We start from the raw sequence: 21,476 nt of genomic DNA on the forward strand, positions 1-21,476 counted from the left end.
ACAAACAGTTCAGAATTAACTATCCAGAATGTAGTTTCACAATACCAGCAAATATGAAATTCTTACCAAAATGCACAACGTGGCACTCACCTTAAGAGGCAACTGGCTGAAATGAGAAAACATGAAAATTAATAAATAAAAAAAATTGTTGAATATTTCGCTCAGTCGCACGCACATTCTCTACAGAATTTTCACCGTCGGACTCTAATGGTTACTTTTGATATTATATTTTTGTAACGGATGGCGTTAAAGTACAAATCAGCCGACAGAAGCTACGCAAAATCTCCTTAATCAGAAAGAGATGACTAGCTTTCCATTTAAAAGAAAATAAGAGAAAGAAGAAAGGAGCAGAAATGAGAAGATAGAGGGACAGCAAAGTTACGTTGACAGCTATCTTCTTATCACAAACTCAGCAGTATAATTGGTAGACTCAAAAGGAATGAGGGTGCTCGCATTATTTATGAAGTGCTATAATTTGTCTAGGCGTATTAGTGCTTTATTTGTTTGTACTGTGAACTGTATTTATGACCTTAAATATCAAAATTGGTCTCTCCCTAGCAGTTCACGGACAGTTTACTGCAGACGTCAACTTGTGCTCCATCGCAAGCAAGTAAGGTGGAACTGGATCCCAGTCTCATGGAGAACGACAGTCAGAATTCTTTTAGGCAACGGAAAGGATGAATATAAAATTTTTTGTCCTAAATTGAAGCCGAACACAACTAACTAAAGAAATTTGTACAGTTGGTCTCGTTCCTTTTACGTCAGTGTTTACTGGCGGAGCCGAAGAACAATTTTTAGTAAACGGCTTCTCCATTGCCATTGAGCATAAGGTGAAAGCTCAATTACTTAACCCTATTTTACTAAACCTTCGTAAAATTTACGATTGCAGTTGATATCTCTTTGCGGTTCCCACCATTCTGGACTCATTAGCGACACATACTCTTGAGTACCTTAACACTGAACATCGTTGTTAAGAAAGACTGGATTATTTATTGTCTAATTCCAGCGGTTAGCTGATATTGATATTTTTGTCGTAAATATTATGAATGTTTTGTAGCCGGCCGCGGTGGTCTCGCGGTTCTAGGCGCGCAGTCCGGAACCGTGCGACTGCTACGGTCGCAGGTTCGAATCCTGCCTCGGGCATGGATGTGTGTGATGTCCTTAGGTTAGTTAGGTTTAAGTAGTTCTAAGTTCTAGGGGACTGATGACCACAGCAGTTGAGTCCCATAGTGCTCAGAGCCATTTTTGAATGTTTTGTAATGGTGTGCTTGTTTTCTAATAGTAGGCATATTTGTTAGAATTCAAATTAGTGTGGCATCTTAGGTGAACTACCAAGCAGTCACGATTAGATGAATGTTAGTTTAATCATATTGGCCCTCTCCAGTGCTAATCTCGTCTTCTGCTACTAAAATTAGCGCAATATGTATGGTGCTGATTGTAATACCAAAATATAAGATGATTTCCTTGAGGAAGGTGATAAAGACACAGAAGATGGAGCATTAACTGAAGACAACAAAAATGCCACGGGAGGAAAGAATGCTAATTTTGTCCTTCGATTAAACGAAGAATGACGACGACATTTTGTAACCACTTCTGAAGAGTAATTTGAACAGAACACCGATTAGGTCTTGCTTGGATTGTAATAGTAGTGTCTACAGCAGAAGACTCTCTTTTTATATGTATATTACAAGGTGTACAACTTCGCTTCCGCCGTTTTTTCGCCAACATTTGAGGCTTTAATGAAACAAATTGGTTACACATGTATCATTCAAAGTATTTTCCATCGCTAGCCACTACTTTCTCCCATATTTCGGGCAGTGTACGAATCACGCGTCGAAAAAGTTGTTCATCTTTTGAAGCGTTCCACGAATCGATCCAATTTGTGACTTCTTCATGAGATCGGAAGTGTTGGTCAGCCAGGTCATGCGACATTGATCTAAACAGGTGATAGAGGGAGCAATGTCTGGAGAATACGTAGGGTGGGTAGGACTTCCCACTTTAACGTTTCCAAGTACGTTTTGACCCCTTTAGCAACGTGGGGTCGAGCGTTGTCATGCTGCAAAATCACTTTTTCCTGCCTCTCACTGTATTTCGGCCGTTTGTGTTTCAAGGTCCACTCAAACGCATTAATTGAGTTCGATAACGAGCACCTGTGATAGTTTCACTTGGTTTTAACACCTCATAGTGCACAAAGCCGTGCTGGTGCCACCAAATGCAGAGCATGATCTTGGAGCCGTGAATATTCGGTTTGGCTGTCGACGTGGAAGCATGGCCGGGATATCCCCATGATTTTTTGCGTTTACGGTTACCGTAATGAAACCATTTTTCGTACCCGGTCACAATGTCATGCAGAAATCCCTTCCGTTTTTGCCTCTTAAGCAACTGTTCACAAACACAAAAGCGCCGTTCAATGTCTCTTGGTTTCAGCTCACACGGAACCCAAGTTCCTTCCTTCTGAATCATGCCCATAGCCTCGAGAAGTTTTGAAATGGCTTGCTGTGTCACTCCCACTAATCGTGCCAATCCATCTTGAGTTTCGCGCGAGTCTTCGCTCAGCAATGTCTCCAATTCTGCGTCTTCGAAAACATTATCTCTTCTACCACTATGCCGGCCTACGACGTTAAAATCACCGTTCTTGAAGCGTTGAAACCACTCACAACACGTTCTTTCACTAATAGCGTCCATACCATACGTACTTGAGAGCATTCGATGAAACTCTGCTACTTTTTTCTTCGTCTGAAACAAAGCAGTAATGCCTCCCGCAAACAATGAGAATTAGGCTCGTAAACTGACATTTTGAATCAAAAACAACTTTATGATGCAGACGCAAATCGACTAATGTTTGAATGAGGTAATGTTGACCAAGGTCCAAGCTAACTGTCTGACGTCTGCGATCTGTTTCTTTCGAGCGCTACTTACCGTTGTCGCCACCTATCGGCAAACGGAGTTCACGCATAACACAAATTATGAATTGTTTTCTAATAAAGTTTTGATCAGTGACATTAATATTATAGGGGATAAAACAGCACATATCGTATTTATTTCGCATGTAACATATACTTGTAAATCGAATAACCGTAATTAACTAGTGCATAAGATGTAAATGAAGACTTTCTTTGAATAAAATTTGGAGCAGTAAAATTTACGATGGTTTAGTAGCGATGTAACCATTTCCCTCTATAGTGTTCTAGGATTTAGGAAACATAGCAAACGGTGACTTTTTACGTAGCTTCATTTATGCCAAGATTCGTTTCGTGTTTTCACCAATCTTCAGTTCGTGTACTACTTTTAGGGGAGTATGTAGTTTTGACATGAAAATTGTGACGCGGGGTTTCTGTGGGATTGAAGTTTGGCTGAGGGTTGCGCGAGCGTGGACTCTCAACCAACTGTAATTTAATTTTACTAACAGTATGAACCACGCAAATATCTGAGCGCATACATATCACAAAATGAACCGTTAATTTAAACTTAACTATCCAACTGACTTAACACCCAATTTTACAACATAAAATTTCATGAAAATAAGCTATCAGCCCACAGTATAAAGAAAAACTTTAGGGATGCACAAATGAATACATAATCAGAAAATCTTAACCTAATATACATATCTCATCCAATATAGATACTTTACGAAACGGCCAGTGGACGTTACTTGAAACAACTTGCACTTGTCAACAAGTTCGCACGAGGATACCCCATTGCGACCCAAACCCAAGCAAATACCAAGGGACAGCACGGACACGAAGCAGGCCCTACAGCGAAAGAATAAAAAAACGTAAATCAATTAACAAGGCACGTAAACAGACAACTTGAACCACTGAACGCGTATCACCAAAATACTGTTGCCCAGATAAATCACTGCTTTACAGTGTTCAGGTCTCACATGGCTTTAAATTTTACATCGAGATATAATTGACTTACAGAAGACACTGCTCCTCAAATTACAGGCCAATTAGTGGCCACATTGTTTCATCAGTTCATAATCTTGACAATACTCTAATTTAACACGGACCCAAGGGTCTATACAACAGAATGACACAAGTAACTCTTAAACCAGTTTCATGCGAGCGACTATCTGGTCAATATCGACTTCCCGAAGTTCGGGTGCCTTTCGTGCCTGCGTGTAAATTCGAACCCGTCATGACGTAAGAGTGTCTATAAAGTCAATAATCTATGGATGGTGCCAATTCTCTTCTGAATTTCCATGTTAAGGTGCACCTGAGCATGCGTAGAAACAGGGGAGTACAGCGGCGTCTGATGATACCGGATTTTAACCTATTCTGGGGGAGCTCATTCCTATTACAGAAATGGATATTATGCTGTCGCGTCTTCTTAATCTTTATTCCGTTGTTTGCTTTCTTTTCATGAGACACTGAAATGTTATCCAAAGTCCTGGTAATACTTCCTAATAGTGTTCTCTTACAGGAACGAAAAAAATATCAGGAAGTAGAAACGTATTTACGTTTTACAGAGAAAAAGCTACACTATGCATAAACAAAAACGTAAATAAATACACGTGTTTTAATGAAAATTATTTCAACAGTGGAAATGTCAGAATTATATGACGAGAAAAATAATTTTCGATGTTATTTGGTACTGAGCAAGGAAGGAAGACAGAAAGGGGAAAGAAGAAGCAGCTTTTTACTGCGTTGTAGACAAGGTGTTCCATGTGTTTGCACGTTTATATTTTCTCGAGCAAATAAATGCGTATGTTCTGAAACGTTTGCGTGATATTTTCCTATTCTTTCAGTTCTCAGGAGTGTAAATAATTTACAACGCGACCTGTCACAAGAACTTCCGCCGTGAACTGTGCTTTGGTTATTAATAAGCTTTGTTATCATTGCTTGTTCCTACATTTTGTTACTATATTTCGATTTTTTCTCAAAACGGGTAGTCCCTCATAACCTCGCCTTCACCATTCAGATGACAGACTACACAACCGACAGTTGTTCACAACACATACAGTTTTGGCCCTTAGATGTACACGAAAATGACCACGCTAAACAGACGAGACTCAGAATAAAACGCCAAAGGCGCTGCAGTAGGTACACTTGTCTCGAGTATCGCTTTTATGCATGGCATTCGATTCGTTGCAAAGCAAATCTCTCTTTCGCAAATGCTTGCTGGCTCCCAGCTGCCGTATCCTCTAGACAAGAGGTCGTCAAACTTTTTAGCTCAAGAGGAAATATTTGCGTTGTCGGAAGACACCTCGGGCCACATGAGCGTAGGGAGGTGGTTGGGGGGTGGGGGGTGAAGTGGTTATTCAAAGGGAATTTCACGACACCATGGTTAGAAAGTTACCAATTACACATTTTAATTCTAAGTTTTACAAGGTATCAAATCAAATATTTTAAGTGATAAATGGAACTATATACACGAACTAGATTTTATTTAGTTATTTATTTATTTTTTGAACGGTTGCATAGTGACCAATATTCCATGTCAAAGCTGATAATGTGGCCAGTGCTACTGCAGCACGACTCCGTATTTGTTTTCTCTTTCTTTTTTATTTCTGGGCATATGTTCTAGGCATCTTCATGTCTTAGTATCTGGAATATTACCAAGCCGCTACAGCAGACCGTTTCAGTCGGACTTTTGTATTAGACCAGAACAGAGACCGTTTTAAGTAATATGAGATACTTAATTCAAAATTGTCCCAAAGAGATAAAATGGTGAATATAGAAACCTTTTAGAAGTCAATGTTATCTGTTGTATTATGTGTGTTTTTTGCTATGGTCGCAGGTTCGAATCCTGCCTCGGGCATGGATGTGTGTGATGTCCTTAGGTTAGTTAGGATTAAGTAGTTCTAAGTCTAGGGGACTGATGACCTAAGATGTTAAGTCCCATAGTCCTCAGAGCCATTTGAACCACTATCCGCGAGGAAGAGTCTGGTCAGTTCTTCCGATTGGAAGCCAGGTCGGCATTAGTGATGCATGGAAGCTATTAACAAACTGAAGGAGATATCAAAGAAATACATTTGTAGGCCAAAAGATGTCATTTAAACATTGATATACAATTTAGGTATATACTAGTAAAGTAACAAGAATGATACACACATCAAAAGAAGTTCTGCATCAACCCAGTTCCCAGAACTCCTGCAGACAGACGGTGACTGTGAATATTGTATCACAGACACAGTCCCTTTGACTGTTCAGAGATGACACTAAACCCGCCCAAAGATGTAAACAACCACGCATGTGCAGCGCCCATTAGACGGAGGGGGTCCGACAGCCGATCAGTTCAAGTCATTCCAGAAGGAAGGACGTAGACGGCTCGTGTTGTCTGTAGTTCATTCAACAATGCCTAGACGGTCACTACTGCGGTTCGATCGCGTCCGCATTGTTACATTCTGCCAGGAAGGGCTCTCATCAAGGGAAGTGTCCAAGGCCTGCATCTCGTTATCGTACGGTAGCGTTCTCGCTTCCCACGCCCGGGTTCCCGGATTCGATTCCCGGCGGGGTCAGGGATTTTCTCTTCCTCGTGATGGCTGGGTGTTGTGTGCTGTCCTTAGGTTAGTTAGGTTTAAGTAGTTCTAAGTTCTAGGGGACTGATGACCGTAGATGTTAAGTCCCATAGTGCTCAGAGCCATTTGAACCATTTTGAAGTGTCCAGGCGTCTCGGAGTGAACCAAAGCGATGTTGATCGGACATGGAAGAGATGCAGAGAGACAGGGACTGTCCTTGACATGCCTTGCTCAGGCCACCCGAGGGCTACTACTGCAGTGGATGACTGCTACCTACGGATTATGGCTCGGAGGAACACTGAGAGCCAATGCCACCATGTTAAAGAATGCTTTTCGTGCAGCCATAGCACGTCGTTTTACGACTCAAACTGTGCCTAACAGACTGCACGACGTCCAGGGCGAGGTCCATCTTTGCAACCACGACTCCATGCAGTACGGTACAGATGGGCCCAACAACATGCCGAATGGATTGCTCGGGATTGTCATCACGTTCTCTTCACCGATGAGTGTCGCATATGCCTTCAACCAGACAATAGTCGGAAACGTGTTTGGAGACAACCCGGTCAGGCTGAACGCCTTAGACATACTGTCCAGCGAGTGCAGCTAGGTGGAAGTTCCATGATGTTTTGGGGCCGACGTACGCCGTTGGTGGTCATGGGAGGCGCTGTAACGGCTGTACGATGCGTGAATGCCATCCTCCGACCGATAGTGCAACCATATTGGCAGCATATTGGTGAGGTATTCGTCTTCGTGGACAATTCACGCCCCCATCATGCACATCTTGTGAATGACTTCCTTCAGGATAACGAAATCGCTCGACTAGAGGGGCATATCTCAGATATTCTGGAATTAAAATCACGGAAGTTCGCATATGCGGATGATCTGGCTACTGCTTTGCATAGAGAGTCATTCGAACAATTGGAAACAGGCCTAAATTCTGACTTGGTGCAGCTTCATAATTACTACAGGGCCTGGCAACTGAACCATAATGCATCAAAAACACTAAGCACAGTGATGCATCTGAAAAACAAGCAAGCAGACAGGAAGCTGCCCTTCAATATAGCAGGCCAGAATATAAGACATGAAAGAGCACCAAAAATACCTGGGTGTTAAACTGGGCCGCAGCCTAACATTTAAAGAACATCAGTGAGGATGTCAGCCAAAAACTCAGAGGCAGAGTCAATACCATCCAGAAACTCGCAGCTTCTACCTGGGGAAGTAATGCTACGACACTTCGCACTTCCTGCTTGGCTCTAGTCTACAGCGTTGCAGAATACTGTGCACCTTTATGGGCCAACAGTACGCGCGTCAGTAATGTAGATGTTCGCCTAAATGACACCTTGCGAACAATAACTCGAACAGTGAGACCTATCCCAACACCATGGCTCTCTGTGCTGGCAAACACTGAAACTCCCTCACTCCGCAGACAACACGTAATCCAAAGAGAAATGCAAAAAAAAAAAAAAAAAAAAAAATGTTGCTTACATCACACTCCCAATACTAGCTGAACTGCATGGTCCGACACGATTAAAATCAAGAAATCCCTTCTGGAACCACCCCTCGAACAATCGGGACACCATAGCAGAATGGAAACACCTACGGCAACAAGCAAATGTTAAAAATGGACATCTCCTTAAGAACCCGGCTGATCATGTTCCTGGCCTCAACATCCCTCGAAGAACCTGGGTGGCACTAAACAGAATGAGAACTGCTGTTGGACGGTGCAACGAGCTGATGGCCAAGTGGGGCTACGTGGACGATCCTCATTGTGACTGCGGGAAAATACAGACGATGCAGCACATAATCGAGTGTGAAATTCATGGTCTTCGAGACGGTTCACTAGATGATCTGCATAGACTGACAGACTGCGCCATTTCTTGGCTATGTAATTTAAGTGTTTCTGTTTAAGTGTTAATTTTTTTGACAGATTACATGTACGCCCTGTAGGTTTATAAGTGCTGTAATATGTATAACTAAATTTAAAATGAATAATGTTTTGTTACATTTGCATGTTAATTAAGTTTCCCATGCTGAATGTGTATAGTACTGTAAGACATATGGCATATCGAACGCAAAATAAAATAAATAAATCGACTAGAGTGGCCAGCATGTTCTCCAGACATGAACCCTATCGAATATGCCTGGGACAGATTGAAAAGGGCTGTTTATGGACGACGTGACCCACCAACCACTCTGAGTGATCAACGCCAAATCGCCGTTGAAGAGTTGGACAATGTAGACGAACAGTGGCTTGATGAACTTGTGGATAGTATGCCACGACGAATAAAGGCATGCATCAATGCAAGAAGATGTGTTACTGGGTATTAGAGGTACCGGTGTGTACAGCAATCTGTACCACCACCTACGAAGATCTCGTTGTGTGGTGGTAGAACATGCAATGTCTGGTTTTCATGAGCAATAAAAAGGGCGGAAAAGATGTTTATGTTTATCTCTGTTCCAATTTCCTACACAGGTTCCGGAACTCTCGGAACCGAGGTGATGAAAAACTTTTTTTGATATGTGTCTAAATGACTTACTTTGTATCAGACGATTCAAAATCAAAAAAAGTTTTTACTAAAAAGTGACAGAGAAAGTTTCTTCTGTCATTCTCAGTGACAACATTAGCGATGTATATTGCAACTAGTGTGACCACTTCTTGACAGGCAGTAGCGCTGTTCAGGATAAAAATTATACAATAGCCACTTTTACCACCCTGGCGGCTTTACCACACTTTCCCCTAACGATCTTACAATTAATTGGAACTCTACATAAATTAGTATGTTATGTTAATTAATAACGGTAATACGGGACACGATCTTAAATGTTTGCTAACAATTTTGGATGTCATTTTTCTTCTACTCATTGCATTTTATTTCAACAGCTTTCATCTGTTTTCATACTACTTGCTACGAACATGTAATGATGTGCCACATTTTAAGATGATCGTGTCTAATGAGTATTCACGAATCCACGTTACTTCCGTTTGACATCTATGCTATAGCTGTTGACTGGTACTAGTTGAGCATGCACGGAAGTTGTGGTCATTGGAAGACAAGAAATATATTATTCCCCTTCTCACTGCTAGTAACTCCGAAGCCGGCGCGCTAGTCACCACTCTTCCCTGAGGTAAGCGGCAAACTTCAATTAAATCACGACCAAATTCACCAACGTCGATTAATAGTAAGCTCATTTTAAAATATTTGTATCTCCGTAAGCATATTTATTTATTACCGAGCAAGAAAAATACGCTGTTAACACTATGCCGTCCAGCGACACCACGGTGGTGTCGAGAGCATAGAATTGCGCAGTGGCCGGCGACAGCACTTTAGTATCTTCTGCATTCTGTTGGTATTTTGTTTAGGTAACAGATGTTACACACGACAACAAGTTTTTTGCTTTTATAAGTACTTTTGCCCTTTCATCATTGCGGACGAAAGAGACAGTAGGATTATTTACAATGAATGCGCGGAAGTCTAGTGTGACGTTCGGACGATTTGGCCGATTGGGAAGAAGACACTGAATATCAAAAAAATGAAAGTGAAGCAGAAACGTAGGAAGATAGTGAAATACTACCAAGAAGAATTCGGCGAACACTACGGTTGCCAACTGATTCGGCTGAATCAGACAAAGAAGACAGTGCACAATGGTCATACTTTGATTTACCGAGGACCAATAATAAATTTGAAGGATCCCCGGGTCAAAAGATATTTGCTAAAGATACACAGAGCGTCGAGGATATCGTTGAATTATATATTGGAAACGATCTAATTAAATATATTAGCAACGAAACCAACAAGTACTACAGCCAAAATTGCGATAGAAGGAAACTGGATTTAAAAAATGCCAAATTTGCCGACGTTATGGGACCCGAACGTAGAAAATGGTTTGGGCTTTTTATCCTTATGGGAATTATAAGAAAATCGTGGATCGATGGTTTTAGTCAACGGATCCGTTGACAGACACACTGATATTTCGCAAAACGATGGCCCGAAACAGATTCAGACAAATATTATCATGTTTACATTTTTCCTACAGCAACAATAAACCGGATAATGGCGACCGGCTTCTCAAAGTGCAATTCATAAGTGATTATTTTTCCAAAAAGTTTAAAGAAAGGGTTTAATCTAAGTCAAAATATCTCAACTGATGAAGGAATGGTACTGTGGCGTGGACGGTTAAATTTTAAAGTTTACAATTCGTCGAAAATTACGAAATTCTGCAGATTCATTCGGATGCTGTGTGGTTCGAGTACGGGATACTTTCCTCATTCAGAAATATTCCGGCGCTGGACAGCCTCCAGCCAAAACAGTGATGGAACTACTGACACCTTGTGATGGAAAGTGGCATCACCTCTGCATGGATCATTATAATAACAGTGTAGAACTTGCAGAGAAGTTACTTGAAAAGAAAATACGAGCTTGTGGAACGATACGGCAAAATAGAGGATTTCAGGAACATAAAAACGCGCAAAAGTCAATGTGTTTGAGGCCTGTCATCAACGGAAAGGTGACAAGCGGTCGTCGACAAGCCAAGTAATTCGAACTAGCGCTGCCAGCGTCAAGCGAATAAATTTGTACGAGACGTGCGGACGGCAAAGTGTTAAGAAGCTGTTAACGTTAGTTGAAGCTTTTGCGGTCAGTTGCGAGAAGCAAATTTTATAAAATACGGCTGAGACCCTTGGGCAGCGCGAACACATGATTCGGGGTGCATGCGGCCCGCCGGCTGCAGTTTAACGACCACTGCTCTAAACACATGGAGGCGAACGCCGTCTGCTGCTCCAGCAAAACTACGCCGCACATTAACAGCAGGCGACACTCGGTGTCGACGGTTGACAACGCCACTGTGCTGCTGCCTCCACGCTAACCGCCCCCACTCCAGGCGCCACTGTCGAGCTTCCTTCCGTAGCTGTTCGCTTTCACCTCCGCGATGGCCTCCGTTCTGAATAGGGAACACCTTGCTGCAGCCCCGTCGATACCGAACAAGCTCGGTCCCCGCGCCAGTGCCTGGCCTCCAGCGACGGACCGCACACTTCTCCGCCCCTTGGCATTTCCGCGTCCTGGAATAAATCGAGCTGTATAAATAATGGCTGATTGCTGTATGCCTCCAGAATGAGATTTTCACTCTGCAGCGGATTGTGCGCTGATATGAAACTTCCTGACAGATTAAAACTGTGTGCCGGACCGAGAGTCGAACTCGGGTTCGAGTCCCGGTCCGGCACACAGTTTTAATCTGCCAGGAAGTTTCATGCTGTATGCCTTCTGGTGATTCAAGTATGCAGACACGGAGCGACCTACTGTCTCTGGCCGGGAACAGCGTAACGAGAGGGTCTTTTCTAGGCGGCGGCAAGGGGAGAACGCTTAGCTGCTTGTGGCTTAGCCGGTGAACGAGCCAGAGAAAGGGCAGCACAGTGGCCGTACACCTGGGAGAACAACATCAGAGATAATGGCGCCGACTGAACAGAGCAGTGCCGTAGAAAGCGTGCCGGTCCATCTGATTCCTAACACTGCTCTTGTTCGAGGGACAGGCAGTACCTCGGCTTTCTACTGTGTGCCGTTTACTCCAGTCCCTAAGAGGAACGATGCTCTGTGCTACTGAAGTAGAACTGAATTTTCTGAATGTGCTATCTGCCATTCCATGTTGTACGTTATGGACCTTAATACACTTAATGTAGTACATTTGTGGCATAGTCCTACTGAGGTTACTAAACACGCTACTTCCATTAGTTTCTTTTAAACAATTCTTTCACTGAAATTTATCCTTGGTGCACACTATATTTTTATTCTATTATTGTTTCTTTATAGTACATCTTGTGCATAGGCCTTAGAACCTACGGTACTACTATTTTATTATCGTTCCGTGTTACTGGACACATGCGCTGTTTACAGGTACCGGGCGCAAATATGGTAACAACGCGAGAAATGTGTGCTTGAACATAGGTGCAGGTGCTGGTCAAGCCTGCAGGTTAGGGTAAGGTCGAGTAAGAGTCCACGTCAGGTTAGAGTTCGCAGTGGCATCTTCTCTTCAATGGCAACACTTACCGGAACCGGAAAACTACATTTAGCTGTTGGTTCTATATTGACGCCATCACGTGTAATCTTGAAGAGCTCCGCCAGATTTACGGGTTGTAGCAGCTAAATATAAGCTCTTGTTTTAGATTAAGTAATCTTTTAGTTGTACATCTAAGCAGTAAGCGCTATCTAGGTGTGCGCTAGGAAATTAAACTACTTGCCAAATGAATCACCGTCCTTTGAGCAACAAACCACAGCAAAATAGCGGAACCAAGCAGAAACTGGCATTTGTGATATTTTCTTGAACTGTGTGGCCAATCGGTTAAGAGTACATTGTAAGACAGCGGGAAAGATTACGCGCGTACTGTCAACTCTTCCCCCCTCCCCCGCTCCTACCCTCTTCGGTTCTAACGGTTACTAATCCAGGAAGGCCCATTAGGCAGACATATGTGAGTGCTTTGTTCGAGCTTCAAGTTCTAGAGTAGCCGCAATCCAGACAGCTGAGAAATCCTCCTAGTGAAAGGGAATATTCAGGTTTAATCCGGATGTCTTCACAGCAGAAGATTTTGCTCCATCAGAAATAACTCAGAGAGTTGAATTTCCAACAACTCAACAAGGCAGAGGAGTATAATAGGAGGCCACGGACAAATGCTGCTTCTCAGTGACACATGATTTGTCTGTGCAGTCAGCAGGAAAAAACCAAGAACGTAACACAAACGAAGTTCAGAGAGCTGATGTACGAACAGCCGTAGGCCTGTCCAGTGTTTATCCACTGCCAAAATATGATCGACACATAACAAAGAAGAAAATCCGAGAAAATGCATTCTTTAACAAACTACCTAAATGAGACAAAACCAAGAAGAGACAAAATACCAGTATCAACAACGCAGAATCTCTATGGCTGATATGGACTTATCCGCGCAATAATCTTCAGGAACAACCAGATCCAAATCCAAGGAGGGCTCCCATGTTTTGAACTGTCCAGGGTGTGGTGAGGTTTACAAGCAGCCTATCACTGAACGCTGGATTAATGTGATAACTGCTCCCAATGGTCCTACGAAGAAAGCACAGGTTATGAGGGACATGTTGAATTTTCTTGTGATTTATTTTAGTGCATACTTTTTGAATACATGTCGCGCACTATCACAAGACTATGCGGCTAAGTGTACGAACGAGCAATGTATTACATATGTAGACATCTGAGGTTTATGTTAAAAGCTAGGCAGCTGCAACCGTTATATGTTGTTCCCAATTAAGCCAGCAATAATTTGTTATAAGAAAAGTTTGTTTTAAACTTATCTACTGGGTCTGAACGGTTAAATGCTAAGTGCGTACTCTTTCCCGAGTTTTCTCTACTCTGTTGTATTTGATCATGAATGACACATGTGCAAGTGTCATTCGTGGTCATAACAGTGTTCTGTGTGGCATTGTATCGGAGCTAACTGAATTCGAATGTGGGCAAAGTGTTAGTGGTCGTTTGTGGGTGGTGCTGTAAACAAAGTGTTTCGTGTTTCAAGTGGTAGCGCATCTAAGATTGTTACCGCATTCAGGGAAAGGGGATAAAAATAATCCCTTAAGTCCTGACGCGCAAGAAACTGTATGATAGTAAAGGATGGTCATTGGACAGGACTGTGACAGAAAATAAGTGATAGCTGTAAAAGTCACTCCAGAAGTGAATGTCGCATTCGTGAACCCTATCAGTACCAAAAAAGGGAGCTCCATAAGGTAGGAATTACAGGGGGACCTGGATTTCCAAAACCACACGCCAGTGATGCAAATGCCCATAACAGGAAAACGGGTTGCCGAAGCCATAAAACGCGAAATATGGAGCAATGGAAGAATATAATTTGATCGAATGAGTCTAGTTTCAAACTGTTTCCAATTTCTGGCAGAGTTTTCGTCCCAAGAGTGAAATACAGCAGGGTTCGGTGATGATTTGAGCAGCCATAGCGTGGTATTCCATAGCCCTCGTGGTTAGAAAGCAATTTCACATTACTGCCGAGCATTAAGTGACCGTTCTAGCTGATCAAATCGGTCCTATGGTAGAATGTTTGTTCACCAATGGTAACGCTTTGGTTCAAGACTACACGACCGCTGTTCACACAACTCGCATAGTCCATGACTTGTTTATAAGCGCTAGGATGAACTGTCACATGTCCCCTGGTCACTAAAATTATCAGGTCTCAGTAGTATTGAACTATTGCGGTCTGCATTGGATAGAAGAGTGCATCATTGCTATTCACTTCCTACATCGTTACCTGAACTTGCCGCTATTTTGGTCGACGAATGGTATGAGATTCCCATGAAAACCATACGACACCTCCATTTATCCATTACGTGATGACTGGAAGCTGATTTGAATACGAACGGTTTGCCTATCCCGTACTAGGCATGGTAATATCTTGTGGTTTTGGTGTTTCGATATTTTTGTCCGTCCCTTGTATAAGCCTTTAGGAGTATTATATTTTTATTTAGCTTATCCACACCAGATATCTTTCTTGTTTATAAGCCAGTTTTGTTGGTAATTCTTCAGGTTAGATAATAAAGTTGATTACAAACCACTTCCACACCACAGCATACTCTTCTGCTGAGTGATTCCCTCGTAATGTACTGTTTCTCCTGGGTGGACTTGGGTTAGAAAAAAAAAAGTGTACTAAATATTATGACAAATTTTATAAATAATCGACAAGTACGCCAAAGAAGAACAGATAGAACTACAATGGACATGTTATTCCATGGACTCTTGCGCTTGTATGCATGAAATATCTTTCCTTTGTCATTCGCTTATCTTATCTGCTTGGTTTCGGACCTAAGAGGACGTTCTTGTGTAAAGCTCATCTTGCTGTACCAGCTGATAATGTAAGTTGTACTTAAAACCCGAAAAATATAATGGTTATTTTGTCCAAAGAATTTGTGTATGTGGTCAATCTATTGTAAATCTGATACCTTTATTGTCTTAAGCAGATATGGGCCTTAAAAAAGAATTTTCATTCTTAGGCGCCATCTTAGAAAAATCTTTAACATTTTCTTTCAGCTCATCTTCGAGACGTGCCGTCGGTTGGGACAATTAACTTTATTTCAGATCCCACGCCGGCCGTAGTGGCCGTGCGGTTAAAGGCGCTGCAGTCTGGAACCGCGAGACCGCTACGGTCGCAGGTTCGAATCCTGCCTCGGGCAGGGATGTTTGTGATGTCCTTAGGTTAGTTAGGTTTAACTAGTTCCAAGTTCTAGGGGACTAATGACCTCAGCAGTTGAGTCCCACAGTGCTCAGAGCCATTTGAACCATTTTTTTCAGATCCCACGAGACTGGAGGCAGCTACTAGTAATTTAACAATCAGGAGATAACATCCAAGGTCGAAAAGGTCTGGTCAAAAGATTCCAGTTCCATTATAGTATTTCATTTGTAGATGCTACTCTTGTTATCTTATATTGGGAAATCGAGACGAAGCCACGATCTATCAACGATTACGTAAGTACCCTGAGAACTGAGCTAGTTTACTGAGTGCTTATACACGGCGGGTTAAATTAAACAACGTATTACACTGTTAATAATATTCCTACATTAGTTCTTTCTCTTTTATGCTGAGCCATTGCATTAATGTGTGTTTCTTTTTTGTATAAGTTACGGCTCATATTTTATTTTATTACATTACAGTACCACTTCTAACATCACGTAAATTCGAAGTATGGGGGTTTTTATAACTCTAACATTAATTAATATTGTATTCTGAATCGTGAAATATGTCTCGAGAGCACTTTCCCTAATATGACTTGAAGGTAAACGATAACAGAAGTAGTTCTGTGGGTTACTGAGGACGTTACACCTCTTCCCAATGTTGCTGATATCTCATCTCGTGGCGGCATCGTATGCGTCTGATTGCTGATAAATTTTTATAAGAGACACGATACGAACCTTTCACGAAGCTAATAACTCAGACTACAATATTATCGTCAATATATAGGTACAACGTCTAAATGTGGTTACAACCCTACACAGGATAAACTAAACAATAAAGGACGAGTATACCTCTGGCGTGAAGACATTTAGGTATAGGCAGTCCTCACTCTCGTCGGGACCCAGCACTTTATTCTGCGGGCAGACTGGGCCCGGGACGGTGGCATCGCGGATGTTCAGCCAGGAGTCAGGAGGTTGAGGGCTCTGTAACAAAACGAAACGAACTGAGGAATTTCATAAGAAACAGCTTGAACGCATATTAAAGTACGTCACATTTCTGCAGTAGTTTCTCCAAATGTACGGAGTATTTGAGCCGTTAAACAGTGTTAGCCGTTTGATAATACCGAAATGTAAAGACTGGGACTATGGAGTGACAGGTAGTTTCTAGGTATTCCTGTCACAAAATAAATTAACTTAGTGGCAGGTTTAACGTCCCAAATTACGTACTATAGTCCAACGGGCACAGTATTTCGGCGATCAGACATGTAACCATCAGCGCACCTGACGATGGCGACATGTCTGATCGCCGAAATATAGTGTCCGTTGGACACTATGGTCCGGCAGTACACCCGTGGACTGTTCGAGCAAGAAATACGCCGTGAGAAACTGAAGAGTCACATATTTAATGAATGTTTCCTGGCTGATGTCAACCATAGAAATTTATCCTGAGGAAGTAATATTATTTTAGCAATATAAACCACGTAGCATGCATTTGGTGCAACAATACATATGATGTTGGTCGTATCGGCAATACGACGAAATATACATAACCAATATTCCCATATTTTTGGGCCATTATCATGTTTATAGTGTTTGAAAGGTATTTCCACCATTCGAATGTACAAACGTATATATTTTATAGTGCCATCAATATTTCGGTCTTAAGTACAACAATGTCGAGTATAATTAGACTTTGTCAAGTTATGTCGTCGTCATTATCTACTGAACTGTGTGTCGCAGCCTGTAAATAAGCACAAAATCACAAAATGTATGGCAGACAGATGACAAACATGTTTTTCAACCATAGAACAGTTGAGCCACGGAAAACATCAGTACAGTCATTTTACGTGCAGTGAACAGGATATAGTATATTTTCAGACCGTGTTCACTGCACATGATGTTCATTCTGTGTCTCAATTGTTCTATGATTGGAAAAAAATGTTTGCTATCTGTCTGCCATAAATTTTGCGATTTTGTACTTATCTACAAGCCAGTACACCCAGGTTAATAGATCCTGACGATGACTTCCATTAACAAAGTCTAATTATACGCAACTCTGTTGTATGTGATAACCACTTAAGGCCGAAATCATGACAGTAATACAAAATAAAGAAGTGCGCGCAGTACAATTGCGGAAAAATTCTTCAGACGTACATAACTAAGTTAGGCAAATACATTAATGAAAGTGATAACTTTATAGCAGTGATTGTATACCAGATTAGCACAAAACAACTATTACCGCTACATTATCTGTGCTCTGGACAGAAAATATCATATTTGAGGAGAGACGAGATGCTTTATTGAAGCTTACCTGTTCCCTGCCAGCTGTCTGGTTAGGAGGAAAAGAAAGAAAATAGGAAGCACATGTTTGAATTTTGCGTGGAGAATGGATATAGGCCAGAATCTCCTTCTCCCCCTGTCTCTCTCCGCCTCCTCCTCCACCTCTCTTTCTCCATATGCTCCTCCTTCCCCCTCCGTCTATCGATCACTTCCTCCCCTCTCTTCACCCATCTTCTCTTCCCCACCCTCTCTGACATTTAACCTCGTTTATTCTCATTTCAAATTCAGATTCTGTATTATTCAATGAGTCCAAACGTTTGTTAAAAAATGTATAACAATCTGAAGGAAATTGGTCGAGTACTTTTTGGAGGGTTTGGAGACGATGTTATGCTTCGTGCACTGCAGCTTACAGAAATTTGTTGAAGGACATATTCTACACACCATGAGCTGCACTAAAATTATTTTATTTGCTAAAACTGGTTTTCGGGTTTGTAACCCATGCTCAGTGGCATCTGATACAGAGGAGCAAACAACTATGAGTATATAGATTTCTAAAAAATGGTAATACATATAGTAGCAGTAATAAAAGTCTAACTTGCGCCCTATTATAGTAATGACATACTTGTCAGTTAATATGACAGGATTTGAAATATGTCTAATAACATCAGTGATATATTCTACCAGTTCGTATGATTTTCTCTATCCGAGGGAACAGAAAAGAAAAATAACTTCATTACTTGGTGACAGTATGTCGGCCACGTGGAACCTACAATTTTTAGGAGTCCTGATTTGGTGCATTTTAGAAAGGGCAAACAGGACGCTACCGGCACAGAAAACGTAACTTTTTAAGGTTTGGTGGCGAAATTCTCTTGGAAAAACATGCAGAGAGCTTCTAGAAATGAGGGACTTGTCGGTTAGCTCTTGGTCACTTGTGTTCGACTCTCGGCTTCTGGCTCTTGGTAACTCAACTTTGGTACTTACTTTGCAGGTCCGAAGAGGCAGATTTGGAAGGCAGCTCTCCACAGCAGCGGTGACTGGCATTGTCCTATGTTCGAGTTCACAGCAGCGCACTGCTCGGTGCGCTTTTGATGGCAACCGATCACGCACCAGCGGTCTGCTCGCATTACATTGACTAGTATGACAAAAGTAGCCTGCAGCACCAGCACGTTGGATCAATGGGAGCTTCGGGACTGAACATCGTTTACGGTTTAGTCTTTCCATGTCCGACAGTACAGCCAAGCTGTATGGATAACTTCAGCTTCTCATTCAATCCATACAATCACTGTTACCGATGCTTAAACAAACTACGATAATTTTTTTTAGGAAAGGAAGACAATTTTTAGCATACCCCATCCCAAATTAATTAACTTAGTCAGGCGTTAATTATTTATCTTCATTCTTTATTGATGGTTGAAATGTGCATCAAACAATTTCAAGGCATTTTCTTTTTCATATTTTATGCATAAAAATTTTGGAATAAATTCAGAGTCACAAAAATCCAGGTCAGTATTTTTGCATAAAATAATTGTGAACGCCCCAAATTATCCCTTACTGTCATTCTGTTCATTTTCTGGGGTTAAAATTTCGTAATTTTGTATTCAAGAAAACTTTTTTTAGAACCGTTTTCATGTAGCAGAAACCAAAATCGTAATATCCAAGTTATGGGCTGTCCACTGCGGCGGACACTGTGACGTAGCGGTATAATTTTTCATACTTTTCAGAAATTTTTCTTTACTTTGCATCTCTAAAATTATTGTGACGTTTGTTTTTAAAGTAATGGAACACTTAAATAACACGCTTGTAAAATAGTTTGAAAATTTATTAGAGAAAGCTTTAAAAAGTGGGATGATTTTCAAGTAATATTTATTTTGTGTAGAATTGTAGAAAGCAGTTGTGCCCTCCACCTGTTCAAACATGGAGCTTGCGTTTGGTACGTTGCATATGAGTTTCAGCTTTGCAGCCTGAGTTTTTACATTTAGTTACCGATTCCTGCTGATCAAAATATCGTAAATGGTCCACAGAATCATATCTGATATCCTCTACCGGTTTCAGTTCATTTCTGCCCTTTGCTGTCACATGTACTGCGCTAGCTTCACCTGATGGTCTGCCTCTCTAATTTATAGTCCGTTTTCGTGCCATAATCTACTATCTGCGGTACATTTGTTCTACAGAGGCACTCAATCCAAGACATGAGTCAGAAACATGTTTTTCGAAAATGTGCTTGTTAGATAGTGTATCAGAAGCAGACTCAACATCATGATTAGCTTCGGCTACATCTTCCTCCTCTAGATCATCTATTGTTTGCGAAAGTTTATTATTGCTGTCGGTCACTGAGGAAAAAAACATCACCTTCAAGTTCTTCAGTAGCAGATATGGACTGTCACTGTTTTCCTGAATTTCTAGGATCTCCAGTCTCTTACACATTGGGCTTTTTTTAACTCCTCATTATTATTGTAATAATTCCAACTAATTAACAACAAGACAAGAGAAGACAAGACCAAGCATTTAGAACCAGCATACATGTAAAACGAGGATTGTTGCAGGAAACCAAAGATAAGGATCGCTAAGGACGCTTTGTTCATTATCGTTCACGATTTTTAGAAGCTGCCTAGGCAACTGTAATTCCGCTAACTTACGATTGCAACTGGTTTTGAAATTATGGAAACCTTCATCAACAGGAAAAAGTACCAGAACTATTGATTATTTGGGAAAAAAATTATACAATTATAAAGGCTAAGTAGTCGCAGCCACAATATTTCACAGCCGACACTTTGTACATGCCTTGAAAGTTCAAAAGTTGATAAACAGATGGCACTGGAATTTAGACTTGTAGAAGATAATGTTCACTACAAAGCATGCTATGCCTGGTTCCATACAACGCTTATAGACGCGTATATCGACCGAAAATAAAATACACTCCTGGAAATTGAAATAAGAACACCGTGAATTCATTGTCCCAGGAAGGGGAAACTTTATTGACACATTCCTGGGGTCAGATACATCACATGATCACACTGACAGAACCACAGGCACATAGACACAGGCAACAGAGCATGCACAATGTCGGCACTAGTACAGTGTATATCCACCTTTCGCAGCAATGCAGGCTGCTATTCTCCCATGGAGACGATCGTAGAGATGCTGGATGTAGTCCTGTGGAACGGCTTGCCATGCCATTTCCACCTGGCGCCTCAGTTGGACCAGCGTTCGTGCTGGACGTGCAGACCGCGTGAGACGACGCTTCATCCAGTCCCAAACATGCTCAATGGGGGACAGATCCGGAGATCTTGCTGGCCAGGGTAGTTGACTTACACCTTCTAGAGCACGTTGGGAGGCACGGGATACATGCGGACGTGCATTGTCCTGTTGGAACAGCAAGTTCCCCTGCCGGTCTAGGAATGGTAGAACGATGGGTTCGATGACGGTTTGGATGTACCGTGCACTATTCAGTGTCCCCTCGACGATCACCAGTGGTGTACCGCCAGTGTAGGAGATCGCTCCCCACACCATGATGCCGGGTGTTGGCCCTGTGTGCCTCGGTCGTATGCAG

The 21,476-nt window shown here is 41.8% G+C and overlaps 1 protein-coding gene across 2 annotated transcripts in view; it reads right to left on the reverse strand.

Annotated features, from left to right (window-relative positions):
• LOC126253376 (fatty acyl-CoA hydrolase precursor, medium chain-like) overlaps positions 1-21,476 on the reverse strand; it is a 116,535-nt gene that overhangs the window by 91,388 nt on the left and 3,671 nt on the right. For both annotated transcript variants that reach the window (XM_049954663.1, XM_049954662.1), the window contains exon 2: positions 16,499-16,630. In XM_049954663.1, the coding sequence (XP_049810620.1) occupies positions 16,499-16,630 (132 nt within the window). The remainder of the gene's footprint in view (positions 1-16,498; positions 16,631-21,476) is intronic.

This window comes from Schistocerca nitens, chromosome 4 (genome assembly GCF_023898315.1).
Source record: "Schistocerca nitens isolate TAMUIC-IGC-003100 chromosome 4, iqSchNite1.1, whole genome shotgun sequence".
In the NCBI taxonomy this organism is placed as follows: domain Eukaryota; kingdom Metazoa; phylum Arthropoda; class Insecta; order Orthoptera; family Acrididae; genus Schistocerca; species Schistocerca nitens.